This window comes from Vidua macroura, chromosome 5 (assembly GCF_024509145.1).
Source record: "Vidua macroura isolate BioBank_ID:100142 chromosome 5, ASM2450914v1, whole genome shotgun sequence".
Taxonomy (NCBI): Eukaryota; Metazoa; Chordata; class Aves; order Passeriformes; family Viduidae; genus Vidua; species Vidua macroura.
In genome coordinates, this window is record NC_071575.1 from 72,191,195 (window position 1) to 72,213,324 (window position 22,130).

General features: G+C 49.5%; 2 protein-coding genes and 1 long non-coding RNA gene across 3 annotated transcripts in view; 1 reads left to right on the top strand and 2 right to left on the bottom strand.

The window, feature by feature from the left end:
- Window positions 1-3,453, top strand: part of FBH1 (F-box DNA helicase 1) — a 33,517-nt gene extending 30,064 nt beyond the window's left edge. Inside the window, 3 exon segments of the mRNA XM_053979010.1 lie at window positions 1,962-2,088; window positions 2,090-2,129; window positions 2,131-3,453. Of these exon segments, the coding sequence (XP_053834985.1) occupies window positions 1,962-2,088; window positions 2,090-2,129; window positions 2,131-2,256 (293 nt within the window). The 3' untranslated portion in view covers window positions 2,257-3,453.
- Window positions 3,454-4,287: 834 nt separating this feature from the next.
- On the bottom strand, window positions 4,288-5,135 carry LOC128808171 (uncharacterized). Its single transcript, XR_008437389.1, has 3 exons — window positions 4,951-5,135; window positions 4,739-4,768; window positions 4,288-4,425 (listed from the first exon to the last, which is right to left on the bottom strand). It is a non-coding gene; the product is annotated as an uncharacterized LOC128808171 (long non-coding RNA).
- A 70-nt stretch (window positions 5,136-5,205) lies between these two features.
- Window positions 5,206-12,432, bottom strand: IL15RA (interleukin 15 receptor subunit alpha). The gene is made up of 3 exons (XM_053978330.1): window positions 12,360-12,432; window positions 6,028-6,219; window positions 5,206-5,405 (listed from the first exon to the last, which is right to left on the bottom strand). The coding sequence occupies exons 1-3, from the start codon at window positions 12,430-12,432 to the stop codon at window positions 5,206-5,208; spliced, it is 465 nt and encodes a 154-aa protein (XP_053834305.1).
- Window positions 12,433-22,130: the final 9,698 nt, after the last annotated feature.

Sequence of the window (22,130 nt, forward strand, 5' to 3'; positions counted from 1 at the left end):
CAAAAGGATAATCCTAAAATCCACCCTGATCCTAGGATTCGTGCCATGGACTGCTCCTTGTGCTGGCACCCACCAGAATAGCAGGAATCACTTTTATTCCTGCATTTTGCTGCTCCATCAGAGATTCCAGTAGGAAGACACAGGATTGCAGTGGGCTTTTTCCATAGTTCTTGCATTTGGATGCTGTTTTCCACAGATCCTGGGTTTTTATTTCCATGGAAGTGTGGAGGTTCCCTTTTCCCTGCCTGCAAGGACTCCCAGCTCTTCCTTTATCTCCTTCCTTCCTTCCTTCCTTCCTTCCTTCCTTCCTTCCTTCCTTCCTTCCTTCCTTCCTTCCTTCCTTCCTTCCTTCCTTCCTTCCTTCCTTCCTTCCTTCCTTCCTTCCTTCCTTCCTTCCTCCCTGCCTGCCTGCCATTGGCTTCTGGAGCTTTTTGATCTCCAGGAATTTGAGGTTTTGTTCCTTCTTTAAATCCCATCATGTTCCAAGTCTCTTCCTTAGGGGTTATAAAAATTATGGAAGAACCTTCAGCTTCCCTCAGCTCCCTCTGAGGGGTGAAATTCCCTTTTTTCCTGTTTCCTAGGAGCGTTTCCTCCGGGTGGAGCTGCTGAGTGAGGCTGGGAAGGACAAGGATGGAGCTCCTGTTGCTTGTTGTGTGTCAGGATGTACAAAATCCCTGGAACTCAGCTCCGGGCTGGTGGTGAAGAAGCTCCCATTGACTCACGTACGTCCATTCCCTGGGATTTGGGATTTGGGATTCTTCCCGAGCCATTCCAGTCCCTGCTTTGAGCAGGGTTCTCAGCTCCCCATCCATTTCCTTGTGCTCACAACCAGGGGTGAATTCCAAGGGTAATTCCAGGTCGTGTTGCACTTCCCACAAATCCACTCCATCCCGAACATCCCATCTGAGAGCTCAGCTGGATCCAGGTGTGGGGTTTTGTTGTGTCAGATCCCAGGTGTGACTCCTGCAGCCCATGGAATGTCCCTGTGGGATTGGCACAGCAGCCCTGCCCCAGGCACAATCCAACTTCTGGGGCCAGGTTTGGCTTTGGTCCCACCTGGATCCTTCTCCAGAGGGTGCTGGGAAGCTCCGTAGGGAACACCAGGTCCCTCTGGGCAGCTCCACGTCCAGGACAAGGGACAGGACGAGAGGGGACAGCCCCAGGCTGTGCCAGGGGAGGTGCAGGGTGGCTGCTGGGGACAATTCCTCCATGGAAAGGCTTTCCAAGCATGGGAATGGGCTGCCCAAGGCAGGGTGGAATTGCCCTTCCTGGAGGGATTTCAAAGCCCTGTGCATGTGGCACCTGGGGACGTGGGGTGAGGCCTCAGCTTTGGCTTTTGTATTTTCACATTCTGAGCTGCTTTGGTGTGTGGGTCTGGGCTTCACATTATGGGATGGCGAGCTCTCTGCACAGAGCAGGGAGACAAAACAATTCCTGCTCCAGCTGGGCACCAAGGACAAATGATCCAAAGCTCAGGCCCAGGAGCACAAACAGCGTGGGCTGGAGAGAGAAAAACAAGCAGGATGGGAGTGCCTGGGCTAAAGCTGGAATGGGACAATGAACTGCAAGGTGCAAATGGAGCAGAGCTGATCCCAGTGAGAGCCCCCGGGAGCACTCGTGCATTTTGGGACCATTTTGGTTCCTCTTGGCTGCAGCCCTGGCTGGGCTCTGGTGCTGCCCAAGGTGGATCCATGCAGGAGATCCTTTCATAAATCCCTGCTTTGTTCTTTAGCTCTGCCCAGCCTCTGTTCAGCTCAGCCTTCACAGGGCATCCGTTCACCTTGGAGTAGTTGGACTCGATGTCCTTAAAGATGTTTTCCAACCATTCCATGATTCTGTGTGGGATTTCCTTGCTTTGGGCACATCATGGCTCCCTTCCCTGGACTGTGGCAGAGCTGGGAAGCTGAGCTTGTGTTCCCGCACCTTCCTCTTCCCTGAAATCTCCTCTTTTCCTCCCACAGAGCGACGGCAGCCAGGATCCAGGGGGGTTCCTTTGCCAGGCTTGCACCCAGATGTTCTTCGGCTCCCTGACTCCACTCACCTCTTTCCCAACAATCCAGTAGGAGCCCATCCAGCTCTAACAAAGCTTTCCAGCTTCCCAGAGCTATCCTGGATGTGGGACAAATCCTCTTGGCACATCCCAGCTCCAGAATCAGGTGGATGTTGGAGCAGGATTTTCCCAGCTCCAAATTCCAGGTGAATGTTGGAACAAAATGTTCCGAGCTCCAGAGGAACTTCCAGGCTCCCTGGGGATGATGTGATGCCTTTCCTCCAGCCCTGCCTCATCCTCCAGGAGCTGGGAATGGGATATCCAGAGGAATCTGCACTTCAGGCATGGATCAGACAGAACAGGGTTAATTTTGGAACATTCCCTCTCTTCCCCCTGTCACCAGGAGGATAATCCTGAATATCTCATCATTCCTGGAAATCCCTCTGACCCACTGGAAAAAGAGGAAACACAACACTGGAAAGTATCCAAAGGAAGTTTATTTCTTGGAAATGAACTGTTCCTGTCCAGCCCTGGGAGGAAATCATGACTCTCTCTCAATGAATTAATTTTCCATCCTTGCGGCTGAAGGGTTTCCCTGGATTCTTTCCCTTCTCCCTGCAGCCAACCAGGAAGGAAGAAATGAGGCAGCAGCAGAAAAATTCCTTTGGATTGGTTCCAGCCAAACTCAGGGACAAACTGGAGGGGGATTTCCAATCCTAAAATTAAATTTATAGCCAAAAAAAGCCTTAACACTTCCTTTATGTCTCTTCCCTGCCCTTAAATACCCTTCATTTCCCAGGAATGCTCAGGTGGATCACGCTCTCAGTGCACTGTGCCACAATTCCAGAGCCTGTGCCATGGGAAACCAAAACTGAAAGTGGTTTTAGGAATCTGCCCTTGGACACAAACTGGAGCTGTGGGCTGTGCCTGCTGCAGGAATCTCAGACATCCTGTTTTTTTTCCATTCATGGAGCTGCTTCCCTCCCTGTCCTTTCACTATCGAAGCTGACTCCAGGAATGCATTCCCATGGTGGGCAGGAATTCTCCCAAACCCTTGGATCTGGATGGAAGCACAAAGCCTGGATTGGGCATTGGACCAGGCACCTCCAGTGCTCCCTCCCAAGTTCCTTGGGAACAGGGATGTGCCCAGTGCTGTGCCTGTCACACGTCCCGGGATCAGAGGCACAAACAGGACAAGAGCAGCAAGGAAAAGCCATGGAATTTCAGCTGTTGGATCCCTACTGCTTCCCAAGCTTTTTGAGAACTGGCAGCTTCAGAGGATGGGAATGAACCCCTCATTTCCGTGCTGTCCACTGGGAATGCCCTTGGTGCTGTGGGGATGGATTCATCCCAATCCAGTCCTTCCCAGCTGAGACACCCAGTTAAAGAATCCACTGCTCTGTTATTTTCTATATAAAATATATTTATTTATACATAAAAATAAATAGCTGTCTTTTCCAGAGTGTAAGCAAACAAGTGGATAAAACCTGGGTAAGGAAACAAGTGGCTAAGAACTGCTGATGGATAAAGGAAAAACACACAAAGGAAAATATTCCCTGAATTGTGTTACTTGGTCCTTGATGGTGTCTGTAGAGAGACTGCTCCAGCTTGGATTCCCCGCGAGCCGGTGGGGATCGGGATCCAGAGCTGGGATCGGTGCTGGAAGTGCTTCCAAAGGATCCCTGAGCTGTGTGTGGGGTGGGATGGTCCCAACACCTTTGGCTCTGGCTCAGTGGCTGGAAGAGAGCAGGAAAGGGATGAGGGTGTGGGGAAATGCTTGGCTGGGTCCCTCTCCATCCATTTTCTGGGATTTGGGAACAAAGCCAGGAAAAGGATGGGACAGGTATCCAGCTAATCCAATTCTATCCATGCTCCTGGACAGGGAATGTGAATTTCCTAGGGCAGGGCAGCTCAGCTTCATCCCAAACCCCATCCCAACATCCCAACCCTCTCCCTATCCACCAGCAGCATCCCCAGGGCCAAATCCCAGCTCCCAGTGCAAGACACCCACCCACCTTTGGGATCATCCGTGGGAATCATCCGTGTTCAGGCTGGGAGGAGCAGCCATGCATCCCTGGCTGCTCCGTGTGCTCGGCCACTCCTCAGGGAAGCATCCAGAATTCCATCCTCCGGCATCCCTCGGGATGGGTGCGCCCGGTGTCCCCAGGGTGGGCGCTCAGCCCGTGGGGACAATGGCAGGAGGTGCCACCTCCTCATTCCCAGAAGGATGAGCCTCCATAGGAATGTCCATCTCTGTCACCATGTAGCCCTGCCTGGCGCGCCTGTGGAGGGAAGAGGAGCATCAGTGGCATTCCAAGGCTTTTCTTTGGAAAGCATGGAAGCTTTGGAAAACTCATTCCAGGGGTTTGGCACTTACTTCCTCCTCCTCCAGCAGCAGACGGCCGCAATTCCAATGGCCAGCAGCACCAGGAGTCCTGAGGGATGGACACTCGGGGTGAGGAGCATCTCCCAACCCACGGCTGATGAATTCCACCAAAATAGCTCCATAAGGAGCCAAAACCACTCTGGGCACCATCACAAAGTGCCCTCCCCACCCCCGGAGGGAGGGAATTGGGAATTATTCTTTCCAGGAGGAAATCTGGGTGCTAAATCCTCCCCCCACTCAGTGGCATTCCCATTGGCCATGGAATACAGCTCCCACAGCCCCCAAAAGGGATTTGAAGCTTAAAAAAATTAAAATAAGCCCCTGTTTCCCAAATAAGTTTGGTTTTTTTTTTCCCAGCTTACCAACAGAAGAGGCCACGGACTGGATGGAAACTGGAAAAGAGGAGAGAAAAGAAATTTTGAGCTGCAGAGGTTGGAAAGGGGTGGATGCTGGGAGGAACCTCATTGAGAAGGAGGTTGGAGAGAAGGAAGAATTCCATTGGAAAAGCAAAAGAGCCTTTGTGGATGAAACAAGCCCCAGGGGAGGTTTGTATTCCCTTGGGAAACGGCCCAACCTGCGGCATAATCCGTGGGCGGGATGGGCAGCGGGGTTGTCCCCTCTCCCAGCGTGGATGTGTCCAGTGTTGGAATCATCTCCGGTGGCCTGGATCCGTCTGGTGGCAGCCCATCAGGTGCTGGTGGCACAGGTGATTCACTGGAAGCTGGAGAAGGGCTGGAATTCGGGCTGGCACCGGTGGTACCTGCTGGGAAAACAGTGGGAAACGTTTAAATTCCCAAAATCAAGAGGCAGCGCCGTTATTTCCATGCCCTCATCCAACAGCTACAGAATGCTGGGATTTCACCCCATGGGGGGAATCTGATCCCAGCAAGGGAATGTTGTGGTTTCCACACCCTGGGAGTGTGGCTTTGCCGTGGCTGTGGCAGCTCCAATCCCAATCCCAATCCTGTTCCTCACCTCTCTGGGTCGTGCTCTCCGGGCCGGGGGTTTCCCAGGAAAGAGCCGGATCTCCTTTGGGAAAACAAAACAGGGAGACACCATCAGCTGGGAAATGAACTCTCTAAGTGGTTTGGAAAGTTAGAGAGTCAAAATTATTTTATCCAACATATAGGTCTGGGGGAAATTCCACAAATTCCAAAAAATGGATGTTCGTTGTCAAATTTTAACAATTTTAGCAAAAAAAAAAAAGGGAATTAATGTTCACTGGCTTCAAGTTATTAATTACCATTCTGTCTTCTGTTGATTAATATTTTGTCGCTTTTTAATTATCCTAATTAATCCATATTTTCAGCCTTTTCATTCTGTTTTCCCAGATTGGGCACCTCTGGCTTATGCAAAGTGTCTCTGTGGTTTATGAATTCCGCGTTCCTGGCGTTCCATCCTCAACAATAAATTCCTCCCGCAGGTCTGGGAACACTGAAGGATGCGAGGCCCTAAACTTTTGTTTTCCCACCCCACGGACATCACCCATGATCCATTAGGAATTCCACGGGTTAAATTCCTCTCCGTAATTCTCCCCCCCCCCATTTCTGATTCTCTTGGAAGAAACAGAACGTGGGTGGCACTCGCATTTCTTCCCATCCTCCGGTTCCGGAGCTGTCCCAGCTCCCAGATTCCCAGACTGAGCACTTACGGATGCACTGGAGCGTGGGGTCAGTCCAGCGGGGCTCGGAGCCGTTCCAGAGGATGCACTGGATGAGGCTGGAGGTCCCGGCCTTGCGTTTGTATCCGGGGTTGCAGGAGTAGCGCAGGCGGGAATTCAGCTCCGTGCGGTTCCCGGCGTCGATGTGAGCGTTGGCCACGGCCTTGGGGCGGCTGCAGCGCGCTGGAATGGGAACGGGATGGGAAAAAAGCAGATGGAATCACAACTGGGAGATCAGACATCCTCTGGCTGCGCTGGGGAATTCCCCACTCCTCATCCCTGGAAGCGTCCAAGGGCCGGGTTGGACGGGGCTTGGAGCAGCCTGGGATAGTGGAAGGTGTCCCTGCCCGTGGTAGGACAGGGAATGAGGCCATCCCTAAATTCCCTTCCAACCCAAACCTTTCCATGATTCTATAAAATCCTGCCTAGGGATTCATCCATCCTGCAAAAATAAAGGGACCCCGTGCCTGACACAGGGAATGGAGAAAGGGGAAATATTCCCAGCATTTTTGGGAGCAGCTCCTCCAGAGGCTGGAGAAAGGGAAGACACTTCCGGCGTGTTTGTGGTCACTTGTAGCAGCTCCTCCAGCCAGCAAGGAGTTTTTATGGAATTCCATCCCCTTGCAGTGACTGTCCCAGGCCAGAAGTCCCAGCTGCCTCCAGCTGCTGAATTCCAGCTGCGGTCACCGCCCCCGTCCTTCTCCACTCATTTCACAGCTGGGCATAAAAAATTCCAGCTGCTGCTGAGTTCTCCAGCCACTTCCCAGGGGTTTTTCCCCTCTGGAAGGTGGCAGTTGAAATCCAAGTATCCCAGACAGAGGGACAATGATGGATTTTGAGTTGTGGCTTTGCTTTTCCCCAAACGAGCTCCCGCTTCCCCTTTGGCCTCAGGATGAGTTCAGTTCTGTACCAGGGTGATGAAATTTCCCATCTTTTCTGGTGCAAGGGGCAGAATCTCCTGGCTGCTCCAAAACTCTGCCAGCACCTGGATCCCTGTGGTGGGGTGGGAATGGCTTATCCGTGATCCTGGCTGCTGGAAGCTCCCGTATCCCAGTGGGAGCCAGCACGGAGAGATGGAGAGATGTACAATGGGAATAACACAAAATGCAGCTGGGATGGAGCCACAGATGGCCAGGATGGGATGGATGAGGGAGTGATGGATATCTGGGATGGGATGGATGAGCAGGAGGGAATGATGGATATCCGGGATGGGATGGATGAGCAGGAGGGAGTGATGGATATCTGGGATGGGATGGATGAGCAGGAGGGGCTGATGGATATCTGGGATGGGATGGATGAGCAGGAGGGGCTGATGGATATCTGGGATGGGATGGATGAGCAGGAGGGAATGATGGATATCTGGGATGGGATGGATGACCAGGAGGGAGTGATGGATATCCGGGATGGGATGCACAGATGGGATGGATCCATGTAGGGTTGGGATGTGACGTATGAGTAGGATGGAGCAATGGCAAGTAGGAATAGGATGGAATGATGATAACTGGGATGGGAAGTAGGAATAGGATGGAGCAATGGATATCTGGGATGGGAAGCATGGATAGGATGGAATGAGGCATGGCCGGGCTGGATGGATGAATTGATGCCTGCCATGGATGGAGCAATGTCCAGCTGGGATGGAGCAACACACAGCTGGGCTGGGATTGTTATGGAATAGAGATGGAAGAACAGTGGGAATGGGAATGGGAATGGGAATGGGAATGGCATGGCAGTGAGGACAGAAGCATACAGGGATGGGAACATGCCAGTGACAAGAACAGCAGGCACCAGGGACAGGAGTGTGATGGCAGCAGGGATGGGAGCAGGATGGGAATGGAAATAGTGGGAATGGGAGCAAAATGGGGAATTAGAGACCATGGGGATGGGAGTAGGATGGGAAGGGGACAGTGGCACAGCAGCAGTGGGGACAGGAACACAACATGCTCCCACAGCACCCAAAACATCCAGAGATAAAAATCTCCATCCTCAAAAACTCCTGCCCCAATTTGGGGTGTATCCCCAGAACATCCCAGGGGGAATCTGCTCCATTTCAGTGCCCAGGTGGATCCGGGTGTGATCCTGGCCCGTGTGGCCGGAGGACATGAGTGACTTGGGGACACGCATGTGCTGAGCACAGCAGCTGTTGGTCTTCTTTCAAGATGTGGGTGAAATTCCTGGAATCAGCAACTCTTGGAACCAGGATTTGAAGAAATCCCCCCTGCCTGGAGGATGTTTCACAAGTGTCACCATGTGGATATTCTCAGTTCAGTCAGAGGGAAAAAGAGAAAGATTTCTGCCAGGCTAAGCCTGGGAAAAAAGGCAAAAAGTCCCAGAGGAATGTAAAGAGTCTATTATCTTGCTTTCCATTCGTATTGTTTATAGATGTGTTCTGCCACACTGACCTAAGTGTGGTAGAACACATCACCCAAGTCCAGTGCGCCAATCAGGTGAAATGTTCTTACTCTAAGACCAATGGAATGAATGTTCACGATGTTCTCTATAAAAGAGAGAAGTGCTTTTGAATAAAGGCTCATTTTGCCTTCTGAAACCGTGCGAGTCGTTTCGCCCGTCCCTGGCTCAACAGCGTCATCACAACTCACCAGACCTGGCCGAGCGCGTTTTGTCCATGAGAAACCCTCCCAGTGCCAATTCCAGCTGCGCCTCCAAAGGGAGCACAGCAAGAAATCCAGCCGGAAACACCAAAAATATCCAGGAAAAACAGGGATCTGCAAGCTCTGTTTATGCCTTCCAGCTTTTAAACCTGCTCTCCTTATCCCTCCAAAGAGGTTTTTTGGTTTTTTTTCCCCCAGTTGGTTGGAATCTTCTCTTCCAAAAAATGCCCAAGTTGTTCAAACAAGATCCCAGCAGCGCCGCCCTCCAGGATCACCATCCATGGAATTCAGCTTGTTTGATGAGACCAAACACATCCCAAGGGGGAAAAGGGGAGGAATCAGCTGGAGATGCAGGATTTAGGCTTTAATTCCTCAGCAGTGAGTTGGAATTTCCCATGGATGGATCATCCCAGGTGCTCAAAGACTCATCCCATCCTTGGCCAACCTCCCACAGGAGCTGCGGTGCCGGGAGCCGACCATCCCAGGAAAACACCTCCAGCTGCCTTATTTCCACCTGGATCCTGCTGGGATAAAGTATCCAGGGTGAAACGTGCCCGATATCCATGGATTTTGCATTTCCGTGGATTTTTTTACTTCACTTTTTCTGGTCTTTCTCCACCAGCGACCTCCAACGATGCCAGCTGGGGAGGATGAGCTCATTCCGGCACGTTGGGAAGCAGCACAGGAAACGCAGCCAGGATGATCCCAGGCATGGAGATGCTGCCATGTGATGTCATCCCACGTCCAAAAACAGCTTCCCGAGGATAAACAACCACAGCTGGAAAATCCACACCGGGAAAAACTTGGCTGTTCTCCTTAAAAAATTATCAGGAAAGGGCCCAGAGAGGTGGTTTTTTTTCTGCTCAAAATTTAAAAGCCATGAGCCAAAAATAAAAAGAGGAGAAAAGAGGAATTTTACAAATCTGGATGCAAGAAAAATCCATGAGAAATGCCAAAATCATGTAAATAAATAAAACTTTCACGTTTTAACTCAAAAATATTTCCAGTTGAGCAGGAGAGGACAGGATGCCCAGTGGGAACATCATGGGATGCAGCAGCACATCCTGAATTATCCATCACATGAACTAAAAGAAATAAATATCATTCATTTTCTCTAAGACCCCCTAAACCCACGGTTTTTGCCCCAGACAAGGATCCTGGTGGCAGCACTGCTGCCTGGAATGTTGTCTGGATGTCTGGGCTCAGTGGTCAGTGAGGAATGACTTTGGGAGAGCTATTTTTAGGTGTCTTCCCAGCACATGGGGCTCTTCTGGCTTATTTTTGTCACCCAAGACTTTCACGTTATTCTGTTACAAATAGGGATAAATTCAATTTCCAGGGCTTCAGGAGCACACAGGAGCTTGGAGAAGAGCGAGCACTGAAGCTGTCCCAAAGCTTTGCATTTCCTTCCATCCTTATTTCACAGAATCCTTCGCAGCTGCCAAATTATCAGCAAATGAAATATTTCCTAATGGTCTTGCCGCTTCCCGCAGCTCCCAGGGAGGATGAACCAAAGCGTGGTTCCAAGGCCTGAGCTGTGATGAGATTTTTCCCAAAGCTCCAAGAGCAACAGAGCTGGGGAAGGGTCTGGAGAACCAGGAAAAGCTGAGGGAGCTGGGAAGGGGCTGAGCCTGGAGCAAAGGAGGCTCAGGGGGGACCTTGTGGCTCTGCACAAGTCCCTGACAGGAGGGGACAGCCGGGGGGGTCGGGCTGTGCTCCAGGGAACAGGGACAGGAGGAGAGGGAACGGCCTCGGGCTGGGCCAGGGGAGGGTCTGGGGGGATTTTTGGGAAAAAAATCCTTCCTGGAAAGGGCTGTGCAGCATTGGAATGGGCTGCCCAGGGCACGGGTGGAGTCCCCATCCCTGGAGGGATTTAAAGCCCCGTGGATGTGGCACTTGGGGACATGGTCAGTGGTGGCCTGGGCAGTGATTGTTAGACTCAGTGACCTTGAAGGTGTCTTTCAGCCGTCATGATCCAGTGATTCCAGGATTTTGGACTTTTGCAGAAGCAAGACAAATGATGTGACCTTCGAGGCTCAGCAGCCATGGAAAACTCCCAGTGCCATGGAAAACCCACAGAGCGCACCCAGCCCGAAATCCCACAGTGACGCAGCTCCCGTGGCTCCATCACACAGATCCTGAACATCACCCCCAGCCCTCCCTGGACACTGTGAGTGGGTGGTGTGGGAATGCCAGGAGCGAGGTGAGTACCCAGGGAACACAGGGCTGCAGCCTGGGCACTCTGGGGGGGGGTGGGGGTCATGAGGCACCCAGGGGAGAGGTTTGGGAATGCAAGGAGCAAGCGTGGGCACCCCAGGGAGCAGCAAGGACACCTTGAGTGGGAGCTTCAGTACCCCTGGGAGCTGCCTGGGAACCCAGGGAAGCAGAATAGACACCCCAGGGAGCAGCATGGGCACCCCAGGGAGCAGCATGGGCACCCCAGGGATGGCATGGGCACCCCAGGGAGCAGCCCGGGCACCTCACAGGCATCCAAGGAAGCAGAGAAAGCACCTTAGGGACGGGAGCAAACACCTCAGGGATGGCACGGGCACCCCAGGGATTGTATGGGCGCCCCAAGTTGGGGCTCAACTACTCCGGGGAGTAGCATGAGTCCTCCAGGAAGCAGAGCAGACTCCCCAGGAAGCAGAGCGGGCATCCCAGTGTGAAAAACGCGTATTTTATGATTGGCTCTTCGCAAATACTAAATTCAATACTCTATGTGTTATGGAGGGTTATTTTGTAATACTGTATTAATTCTTTTTAAGCAGTGTGTTAAATACAGTTTTAGGTTAAAACATAATGTTAAAATTGAAACTGCGATGTTTTATTATTTTTTACTAGCTCAAGAAAAGGGATGAGATAATCAAGGAACTCTCTGCACAGAGATAACAGCGACAGGGCACACAAAAAGTTACGGCCTCCTTATCAGAAAGGACAAACATCCTTCCACCTTCTCTCCGTCTTTATGGAACCACAGGATTAAGGGGAAGAAATTGAGAAAAACCAGAAAAATCCTTAATTTGCAAGGAATTTATGCATCATGTATGAGATAGATGAATATGCAACAGGCTGTTGCTTTTAAGGGTTATTCCTTTGTTCACAAGGCATGTTTTTGGCAGCTCAGTGCCCAAAACATCTGGACATCTGAAATTCTTTGCTGTTTATTGTCTCCTAGTGTCCTAATCCTCATTGTCCACATTTTTATTACTCTAATTTTATTACTATTTTTATAACTATTTTATTACTAATAAACTTTTAAGATTTAAAAAAACCCAAGTGATTGGTGCTTTCCACACCAGGGAGCGGCGCGGGCAGTTTGGGGATTAGCGCGGGAAGCGGAGCGAGCACGTTCGAGACCGGAGAAAGCACCTTAGGGATGGCACGGGCACCCCAGGGAGAGTGTGGGCACCTCAGTGGGAGCTTGGAAACGCCCGGGAGCGGCGCGATTCCCTCCGGAAGTCGGGCAGGCTGGCCAGGGAGCGGGGCGGGGATCCCGGCGAGTACCGCGGGCATCCCGGGAAGCGGAGCCAGCACCTCGGGGAAGGCGTAGGGACCCCGGAAAGGGTGCGGGCACCCCGGGCAAGGTGCAGAGATCCCGGGGAGGGTGCGGGCACCCCGGGCAAGGTGCAGAGATCCCGGGGAGCGTGTGGGCGCCCCGGGCTGGGCTCGGACAAGCCGGCGGCGAGGCGGGGAGCCCGGGGCAGCCCCGCTTACCGGTGTCGGCGGCGGCGCGGAGCAGCAGGAGAGCGGCGGTCCCGCAGAGCAGCTGCAGCAGCGGCGGTGCCATGGGACGGGCCCGGGGGCAGCTCCGGGCTCCAGCGGGAGCTCCGTGGCGCTTCCCTGCCGCTGTCGCCGTCCCGGTGTGGCCCGAGTGGTTTCGCTTTCGCTTTCGAACCGGGGCCACCGGGTGGGACGCACCGCCCTGCCGGAATGGCAGCCAGGGGCAGGGAGGGGATGCGGTGTCCGGGAGGGGCGATGGGGGTGGCAGTGCCTGGCGGGGATTCGGTACCCGAGGGGAATTCGGTGCCCCGGGACGCAATACCCGGAAAGGAATGAAATAGAGGGATGCAGTCAGTATCCAGCGTGTGAGCTGCCCTGGGAGGAAAAGGATGAAATATTTGGGTTCGTGGCCCGGGGAGTGCAGTATCGGGTGGGGGAGAGGGGATGGGACACCCCTGGAGAAAGCAGCGCCTGGGGGGATGTGATACGGGGCCACTGCAATACGCAGGAGGGTCGTGGTTCTCTTGGGATGCAACAGCTTGGGAAGGGATGTAATCCCGGCAGGAGATGAGGCAGCGCTCCCTGCCCAGGGAAATGTGCTATGCGAGGGAATCGCGGTGTCCTGGGGAGATGCGGCTCCTCCCTCCTGTGCCTGGCCATGGGTCTGGGGGGATTCCATGAATTCCAGTGCTGGAGCTGGAACGCGCCGGTGCCCGCACAAACCTCAAAAATTGAAAACAAGCTGCGATCCAGCCCTGGGAGTTCTGCAGAGCTCCTGCGGGCAGTCTCCACCCCACAGCATTTGTAGAGCTCAGATCCCACAGATTCTACTCACAGCAAATCCTCCCCAACTCAGCTCCTTGCTCGTGGCCTCTTTGTTTATTCTCACGTGGGGTTTTTTTTTGTTTTGTCAGTGAGCATCAGCAAATAGCCCCACATGTGTAGAAAAGGAAAAACAAAGGGTAACTTGGATAACATTTCATGGCCAATCGCCAAATCTTCATGTCAGGGGAATAAATTCTCCCTTTGCCATCAAGGAAAGAGAATTAACCTCAATTAACCTCCCTGAAGCAGAAGAGAGGCTGCACCCGGGACAAACCTCTGGACCCTCCAAATGTGTAGAGAGAGCAGCGTGAGCCTGGAGAACCAGGAGGAGATGCCCGAGGGTGGTGCTTAGGAACATTCCACATGAAAACGCTGCAGGAATTCTGCTGGAAGCCTGGCTGCTGGGAATTTGAGACTCTCTGTGCTGCCAGGCACTGACCCCCAAGAGAACACTGCACTGACCTGAGGCCGTGGAGAAGCTTCCAAAATGGAATGGCAGAACTGGGATTGTGGGGGTGGAGTTTGAACAGAAGTGTGTGATATCACAGGGTGGGAAACTCAGAGTTTAAGGGTTTAGAATACAGGAATAGATAGAAAGCAAGATGGAGGTTTTGGGGCAGAGGCTGCTCCTTCTTCTTCACCTCCTTCTCCATGGCTTTGGGTGGTTTTGTGTAATTGGATAAAAAAGTCCACACTGCAGGGCACAGGTAGTTAGTCATTAAGTTAAAAGTAAAAACAAATTAAGTATCATTTCTTAATTAAACAGTTCATCCTTAAAAAAACTTCTAAAGAAAGATATACAACTCAAGTTTATTAGTGTGAAATACTATAAAACTCACAATTTGTAAAGCTATAATATAAATAAGAACTAATAAACATCTAAGTCCAAACAAGAAATACCATCTCACACATTTAATCCCGACCCTTAACAAAACAAAACAAAACAAAACAAAACAAAACAAAACAAAACAAAACTTCAACATTAAGGGGTGAAAGTTATAAAAAACAGTCAGCAGGGCAGCGTTCACAGCAGTTTGTGCAAGTGCTGAGCGTGATCATCTCAGCTTGTGGTAAAGAAAACTCACTCTAGGAAGACTTTGCCTTTCTTCTCAAGAATTCCTTCAAAAGATGTAAAAAATCCAGTTGTGTCTGAAATTTCCAGGTGAGGGTTTTGGTGCTGCTGATGCAAATGAGCTCTGCAGCTGCCAATCTTCCAGAGGATAAGCAAACCTGGGTGAGAGTTCACACTGGTCAGACTGGAGGGTTGTGATTCCTGGGAAGGGCACATTTTCACAATACCTTCCCATGAAAATCCTCGAGCCTTTCCATGAAAAACCAGAGCTAGGGAATGACTGGCTGTTGAGGAATGCACTCAGTGCAAGCGGCTGGTCAGGCTCTGGGGGGTGACAAGAGGATGTGAGTTGGCACTGACCAGCAAAGGGACAGGGACCTGTGGTCCAGCCAAGTGACCGGACACTCGGAGCCATGGCAGGAGCTGAGGAATCCAGAATTTTCCATGCTTGGACTGTGAGGGTGTGCAAACCCAGGGTGTTCTTTGCCTCCTGAGAGGCACCAGCTCGAGCTGCTGTTTTATTATTTAATTATTGCACTGAGATTAAATTGTTTTAAGGATTGAGCCATCTGAGGCGCTGCCATGGGAAACCTGGAGTGAGTGGTCTGACCCTGTGAGTGGGAAGGAATTCCCAGCTCAGGAATTGTGAGTTCCAGAGCAGCTCCGGGGTGGTCAGACAGGGAATTTTCCCTGAGAGGCTGATTTGTAGGATCATCCCACCAAGCCTTGCCATGTCCCTGTCTCAGGGAGCCCTTTGTGCACTCCCTGAGGCACAGCATCAAAGGATCCTTCCCACCCAGCACGAGGACAAGGATGTGATCCTAAAGCATCCCTCCCTTGGGGCAGGGAGAACACCAAGGGCTGGACACAGCATCTGGATTTCCAAAGGAATTCAGCACCCCACATCCAAGCTCATGCTTTAGGGGTTGTCTCTTTTCAAGTGCTTTGAAGGCCTGAGAAGCAATTTTTGGGCTGGGTTATCACCACTGTCTCGTCACTGCCACCATCAGTGGTATTGGCAAAACCAGGTTTTAATGTAAATTTTATACAATTATGGAAAAGTTTGGGTGGGAAGGGATCTTAAAATCATCTTTTTCCACCCCTGCCATGGCAGGGACACCTCCCCCTGTCCCAGGCTGCTCCAGCCCCAGTGTCCAGCCTGGCCTTGGACATTCCAGGGATGCAGGGGCAGCCCCAGCTGCTCTGGCAATTCCAGAGCAATGTCCAGCCCAGCCAGGAATTCCCAATTCCCAAGATCCCATCCATCCCTGCCCTCTGGCAGTGGAAGCCATTCCCTGTGTCCTTGTTCTCCAGGTGCTCACTTGGAGAAGGATCCAGGGAGAGCTTCCAGCACATTCCAGGCCCTAAAGGGGCTCCAGGAGAGCTGCAGAGGGACTGGGGACAAGGCCTGCAGGGACAGGACACAGGGAATGGCTCCCACTGCCAGAGGGCAGCGATGGATGGGAGATTGGGAATTGGGAATTGCCAGAGCAGCTGGGGCTGCCCCTGCATCCCTGGAATGTCCAAGACCAGGCTGGACACTGGGGCTGGAGCAGCCTGGGACAGTGGGAGGTGACCATGGATGGCGTGGCACTGGATGATCCTTAAGATCCTTTCCAAGTCATTCTATGATTCCATGATTTCCCATAAGTAATCAGGAAGTTTCCACGCCGGTCACCACCCAAGCTGGGAACTACTGGAGGGGGTTATTTCAGAGCTCTGCTAACAATGGCACTTTTCCACTTGGGATGATTCCAGGCTGTGATATTCCAAAGCCTTCAGGAAATAAGGGATTATATCTTGTTCTTCACCTTGCTCAGGCAGCTGGGGCTCTTGATGTGGACAATTCTCCCACCTTTTCCATGCACAAGTTCCTGGTGTGGTCAAGGGATGTCCCCTGCCCAGCTGGTTTGGTCAAGGGACACTTCACCATCCAGGTGGGAATTCCTGAGGCCCCCCAGCAGCTCCAAGGAAGGGGAAGCTGGGGGGATGCAGCACCACAAGTGGAAGTGGTTGAGGAATTCCAGGTTTCTCCATGGATGTTGCTCATGGAAAGGTTGTGGTTTTCGATGTGATTCTTGAACTGGAGATTTCTGGGTTAAAAAAGCTGGATTTTAAGTCAGGACTAGAGATTAGTCCAGTGTCCAAAGGGAGACAAATGCCTTGTTTCAAGGCACCAGAGATGAGGATCCATCTCCTTCCAGGGCAAAAATATTCCTTTGCATTCATTTTCCAGAAACAGAAACCAGAACTGTGCCTCAAGGAGCAGAATGATCCAAACTCCAGTAATTAATCAGCTTTTGTTTTCCTGTGAGGATTTAAGCAGGCCTTACTTAATTTCTTATCAGCTCTCACAAGTTCCTGCCCAGAGTGCATAAAACGTGCTCAGGATGTGAGTTCATCCTCTCAGAAGTATTTGTGGTTCACCCCTGACAATTCCATGTCCTCAGGGAAAATGATCCCAAAAAACAGTTTGTAAAGCTCAGCTTGGCAGCCTGGGATGGTTTCCCATCAGGTTAATTACTTCCATTTTAATTAACTACTATTAATCCAGCAAAAAGCAGTTGCTGGGCCTGGATTCTGTCCCAGAGCAGCGCTGCACATTGCTCTTGGAGGCACCTGGAAAAGTCAAAATATTGCCTTGGAAATGAAGAGGGATGGAGAAAGGAAAAAATTCCAGTGGTAACATTTTGTGTTATGGGAATTATGAATTAATTTTTTTTTTTAATGAGAGGAGGAGGAGGAGGAGGAGGAGGAGGAGAAGGAGGAGGAGGAGGAGGAGGAGGAGGAGGAGGAGAAGGAGGAGAAGGAGAAGGAGAAGGAGAAGGAGAAGGAGAAGGAGAAGGAGAAGGAGAAGGAGAAGGAGGAGATCCAGTGCTAAGCATTGCAGTCGACGTCATGCTCTCATAAAAGCTAAAATACACCACATGTGACACTTGCTACAGTTTCACAACTGAAATTTTCCTCTTTTGGCTGGAATTTGGCAGAACTGGTAAAAACGAGGTGTCTTTGCTGCCCAACAGAACACCCAGGCTGTGGGAAGGAGCCACTGCTGCATTTATGGCCTCGGGCTGGAGAGATTCCAGCCTTTCCAGAGCTTTCCAGGGGAAATCTCTCCCTGCTGGAGTGTCAGAAGCGTGACCTTACAGCTGAGGAATCCAGCAGGAGGCAGAGGAGCAGGGTGGGCTGTGCTGGGCTCAGGGGATCTCCGGTGGCATTTTCTGGAACTTCAGCTCCTTTTCCGTGTGAGGGGAAAGCAGCTGTGAAACCACCCCGGGGGATTTTGGCCACGGGGTTGCTCTAGGTCTCAACTTCTGGTCTGGGGACTTCCAGTTCTCAGATGTGAGGCTGCTTTTGAGAGCCAGCCTTTTCCCAGGAGAGAATGAGCAGACTTTGGTCCCAAACCTTTATTTAATCCAATTAAATTGTTCAAGGAAGGAAGAGCAGTGACAAAACACGAGGTTGTGAAAATTGCAGCTGGAGGCTTGGACACATCCCCTTTTCCCTGCAAATAACATTCCCAGAGGGTTTCTCCTGAAACAAAGTGAATTCAGACCTTTTTTCGTTCTATGAGGGTGAGAAGGAAGAGGGAAGATTTTCCACCCTCACTTTTTAGGAATAAATAAATGTCCATCACGTGAGGTTTGTTTCCTTTTCCCCTTCTATAATTAATTCCAGTCAAGTGGGGAAACCCTTTCCTTTTTAAAGTTTATCTTTCCTTTTTAAAGTTTATCTTTGAAGTTTAAAGTTTATCTTTCCTTTTTAAAGTTTATCTTTAAAGTCAGCAATTATCAAATTCCACTTGGCTCTGCTGTCAAGAGCTGTGAATTATGATAGGCTGGGAATCTTGAATATAAGCCTGTGGTAAATCACTGGAAAAACTTATAAATAAACCCAAATATTCCCCTTGGAATTAAAGCTGTGATGTTCTCCTTGACCTCTACAAGCCCTTGAAGGAAACAATGTGTTAAAGAGGAAGAAAAACTGCAGGAAAAACTTGTTTGTGAGATTTGTTTAGGGATTTGTTTTGGAACAATTCCTCTGCCTGCAGGTGGCTGAGATTACAAAACCTCAAGTTGGAGGTGGAAAACCCAGAGTTGGGAGCGTGGCAGCAACAGCTTTTAGATATATGTTTATATATATATGTGTTTAATATATAAAATATATAGTATTTTATGTTATATGTTATATAGGATATATTACGTATAAAGGTATCTTAAAATAATAGATAATATATTATTTCTCACCAAAAAAAAAGGGTTGTTTTTCCCTCTTCATAAATCCTGGGGATAAATGTCCTGCTTGTGCTGCCCACCCACAGAAAAGCCTGAAGGCTCCTGGGTGCTGGGAGATGCTAAAATGAGGTTGGGGCTCCAAAATTGGGGGTTTTCGGTGGTTCTGTCCCCTCCATGCTTTTGGGGGTGTAGTAAAATGTGAGGAAGGACAGAGTCACCTCAGTGGAGAGAGTAATTAAAATAATAAAATAAGAATTTTTATTGAAAGCTCTTCAGCAGAGGATTAAGGGGATGTCACCAGAGGTGACAGCACAACCTCACCCCAGCCAGGTCCAGGGTGGCACAAGTTCAACCAGGAGACAAGAGGGAAATCTGAACTCCAGGAGAATCCTGAGCAGATCCAGAGAAGCAAATATGAGATAAAAAGTTGCCCCCAGGGATTATTAAAATGGTATCATGTGATATTATGTCATACAATGCAATATATAATATTGCATGTAATATATAACTGTATACATTAAAATAATCTATAATATATGATACAGATATAATATAATATAATATAATATAATATAATATAATATAATATAATATAATATAATATAATATAAATATAGTATACAACTTTTACCACACCATAGTGGGGTAAATATACATAAATATAATATAATAATATGTAAATATATTATACAATTTTGACCATACCATAGTATTGGCGAGGTAAAAGTTGATAGGTTAAGAAATGTTTATAAAGTATTCATTTTGGTTTTGTTATTGGTTTAATACCTTAAAACCAATCATTTAAAATTACCCCTCAGAAATCCTACTACACTACATCTTTCGTAATGACATTTCTCCAAAATATCTAATCTTATTTACAAAACCATCCTTGAAAATTTATTTCTAATTCTATTTGTCTCTCAACAATTTCTATCCTATTCCGTAACATTTCTAAATCAACGTTTCTCATCTCGAAATTTAGATACAAATGTATACTGCATAAACCCTCCATTAAACTTGGAAAATTCTCTACAAATTCATTTCCCACAGCTGGATGGAGTTGAAAAATAAAGCAGGGATTTATTAAAGGATCTCCTGCATGGATCCACCTTGGGCAGCACCAGAGCCCAGCCAGGGCTGCAGCCAAGAGGAACCAAAATGGTCCCAAAATGCACGAGCGCTCCCGGGGGCTCTCACTGGGATCAGCTCTGCTCCATTTGCACCTTGCAGTTCATTGTCCCATTCCAGCTTTAGCCCAGGCACTCCCATCCTGCTTGTTTTTCTCTCTCCAGCCCACGCTGTTTGTGCTCCTGGGCCTGAGCTTTGGATCATTTGTCCTCGGTGCCCAGCTGGAGCAGGAATTGTTTTGTCTCCCTGCTCTGAGCAGAGAGCTCGCCATCCCATAATGTGAAGCTCAGACCCACACACCAAAGCAGCTCAGAATGTGAAAATACAAAAGCCAAAGCTGAGGCCTCACCCCACGTCCCCAGGTGCCACATGCACAGGGCTTTGAAATCCCTCCAGGAAGGGCAATTCCACCCTGCCTTGGGCAGCCCATTCCCATGCTTGGAAAGCCTTTCCATGGAGGAATTGTCCCCAGCAGCCACCCTGAACCTCCCCTGGCACAGCCTGGGGCTGTCCCCTCTCGTCCTGTCCCTTGTCCTGGACGTGGAGCTGCCCAGAGGGACCTGGTGTTCCCTACGGAGCTTCCCAGCACCCTCTGGAGAAGGATCCAGGTGGGACCAAAGCCAAACCTGGCCCCAGAAGTTGGATTGTGCCTGGGGCAGGGCTGCTGTGCCAATCCCACAGGGACATTCCATGGGCTGCAGGAGTCACACCTGGGATCTGACACAACAAAACCCCACACCTGGATCCAGCTGAGCTTCAGCCCACGCTGTTTGTGCTCCTGGGCCTGAGCTTTGGATCGTTTGTCCTTGGTGCCCAGCTGGAGCAGGAATTGTTTTGTCTCCCTGCTCTGTGCACAGAGCTCCCCATCCCATAATGTGAAGCTCAGACCCACACACCAAAGCAGCACAGAAACTGAAAATATAAAAGCTAAAACCTGAGGCATCATTTCTCCCCTTTAAGGCTAAACCAGGCCTTTACCCTGTCGAGTCTCTATTCTAAATATCCACTAATAATTGGTATTTGATAACAGATAAGTATCTGATTTGTGGAAAAAAAAACTCTCTACAACTTGTAAAAGTTGTAAAGATGGTATGATTTATTTTAGTGGACATATGCTCCTCAAGGACGTGTGCAGCTTTAAAAATCTTAAGTTTACTTTATCCCCTAATTTGTTGCATATGCATAAAAGGTATATGCATGTGCATTAAACTGTTTTATCAATTTTATCAATTTTTTAAATTTTAAATGTTATGAGTCTGCAGATTTTTAGTTACCTAGTTGCAATGTGGTGTTTATAACCTAGATTTAGTTTTTCTGTTTGCTTCAGCTTCACGTTGATTGGGGCCTTTCCTTATCTCTCTTTAATTTAGGAATAGTTAGAAATAGTTGCATTCCTTTCTAAGTAACTTTACATTTCCTTTTTTTCTCTCCGTAGACCTTTTTGTGAGCACCCAAGTTAAAAGACTAAACAAAAAATCCAAAATTGGTTTTCACCTTGAGTTAAATTTCCAACCCCGTGTTTCAGTGTCTAAAAAGAGCAAACAACTATCCATAGAAACATCTACTAATAAACATCTACCAACAAATAAATATTTATCAGTAAATAAATATCTAACCACTAGTGAAGTATCTAATAACAGTAAATATCCCAATTCCTCATATTTTAGGGAAAACTTATTCGGTCACATTCCCAGCACTGCCCATGTCCCCAAGTGCCACATCCACAGGGTGTTTAATCCCTCTGGGAATGGGGACAAACTTTTCCAGGAAAGAATTTAAGAATTTTCCCAATATCCAACCAAAACCTTCCCTGGCATGACTTGAGGTAGTTTGTTTTTTTTTTTTTTCTTGAGGGGCTCAAATGCATGGCGTGTTATGGGAGTTCTGTGTGAGGTACACGAGTTACATGGGAATTACTTGGGATTTACACGTGAGTTAATTGCGAGTTACACATGAGTTACGTGGGAGCTGCTTGGAAAATTAATGAGAATCCTTTTTTTTCTGCCATGGGCACAAAGGTTTTTCTGCCTTGTGAGTTAACTCTGTTGTTAACATGTGAGATATATGGGAATTATTTTTTTTTTTGTTTACCAAGGGGCTCAATGCTTGGTTTGTCATGGGAATTAAGTATGAGTTACATAGGAGTTACTTGTGACTTACCCCGGCTTTTACCAAAGGCCCCAGAGGGTGCGATTGTCACTTGAATTCCATGTGAATTCGATGTAAATTCCTTGTGGACTCCACACGAGCTCCCGTTTCTTGGCCAGGAGCGCAGAAGGTTTATTTATCTATTTATTCGTTTCTCTGCCCGCCAGCCGAACCTCACTCCCCTCACGAAATAACGACGCGGCTCCTTTAAGACGCGCCCTCACGCTGGCCCCGCCCCTTCAGCGCGCGCGCGTGGGGGCATGGCTCGGCCTGGCGAAAGGTCTTGGGGTTGATTGACAGCGCCGCTGCCCAATCAGATGTCAGATAGCGGGATGAGGGCGGGGCTTCCGGCGGGGC

Coding starts and splice junctions, on each gene's coding strand:
- IL15RA (XM_053978330.1), bottom strand. CDS start 12,432: ATGGCACCGCCGCTGCTGCAGCTGCTCTGCGGGACCGCCGCTCTCCTG. Junction 6,220..12,359: donor CCGCGCCGCCGCCGACACCG/GTAAGCGGGGCT, acceptor TTCCCATTCCAG/CGCGCTGCAGCCGCCCCAAG. Junction 5,406..6,027: donor CCCCACGCTCCAGTGCATCC/GTAAGTGCTCAG, acceptor GTTTTCCCAAAG/GAGATCCGGCTCTTTCCTGG.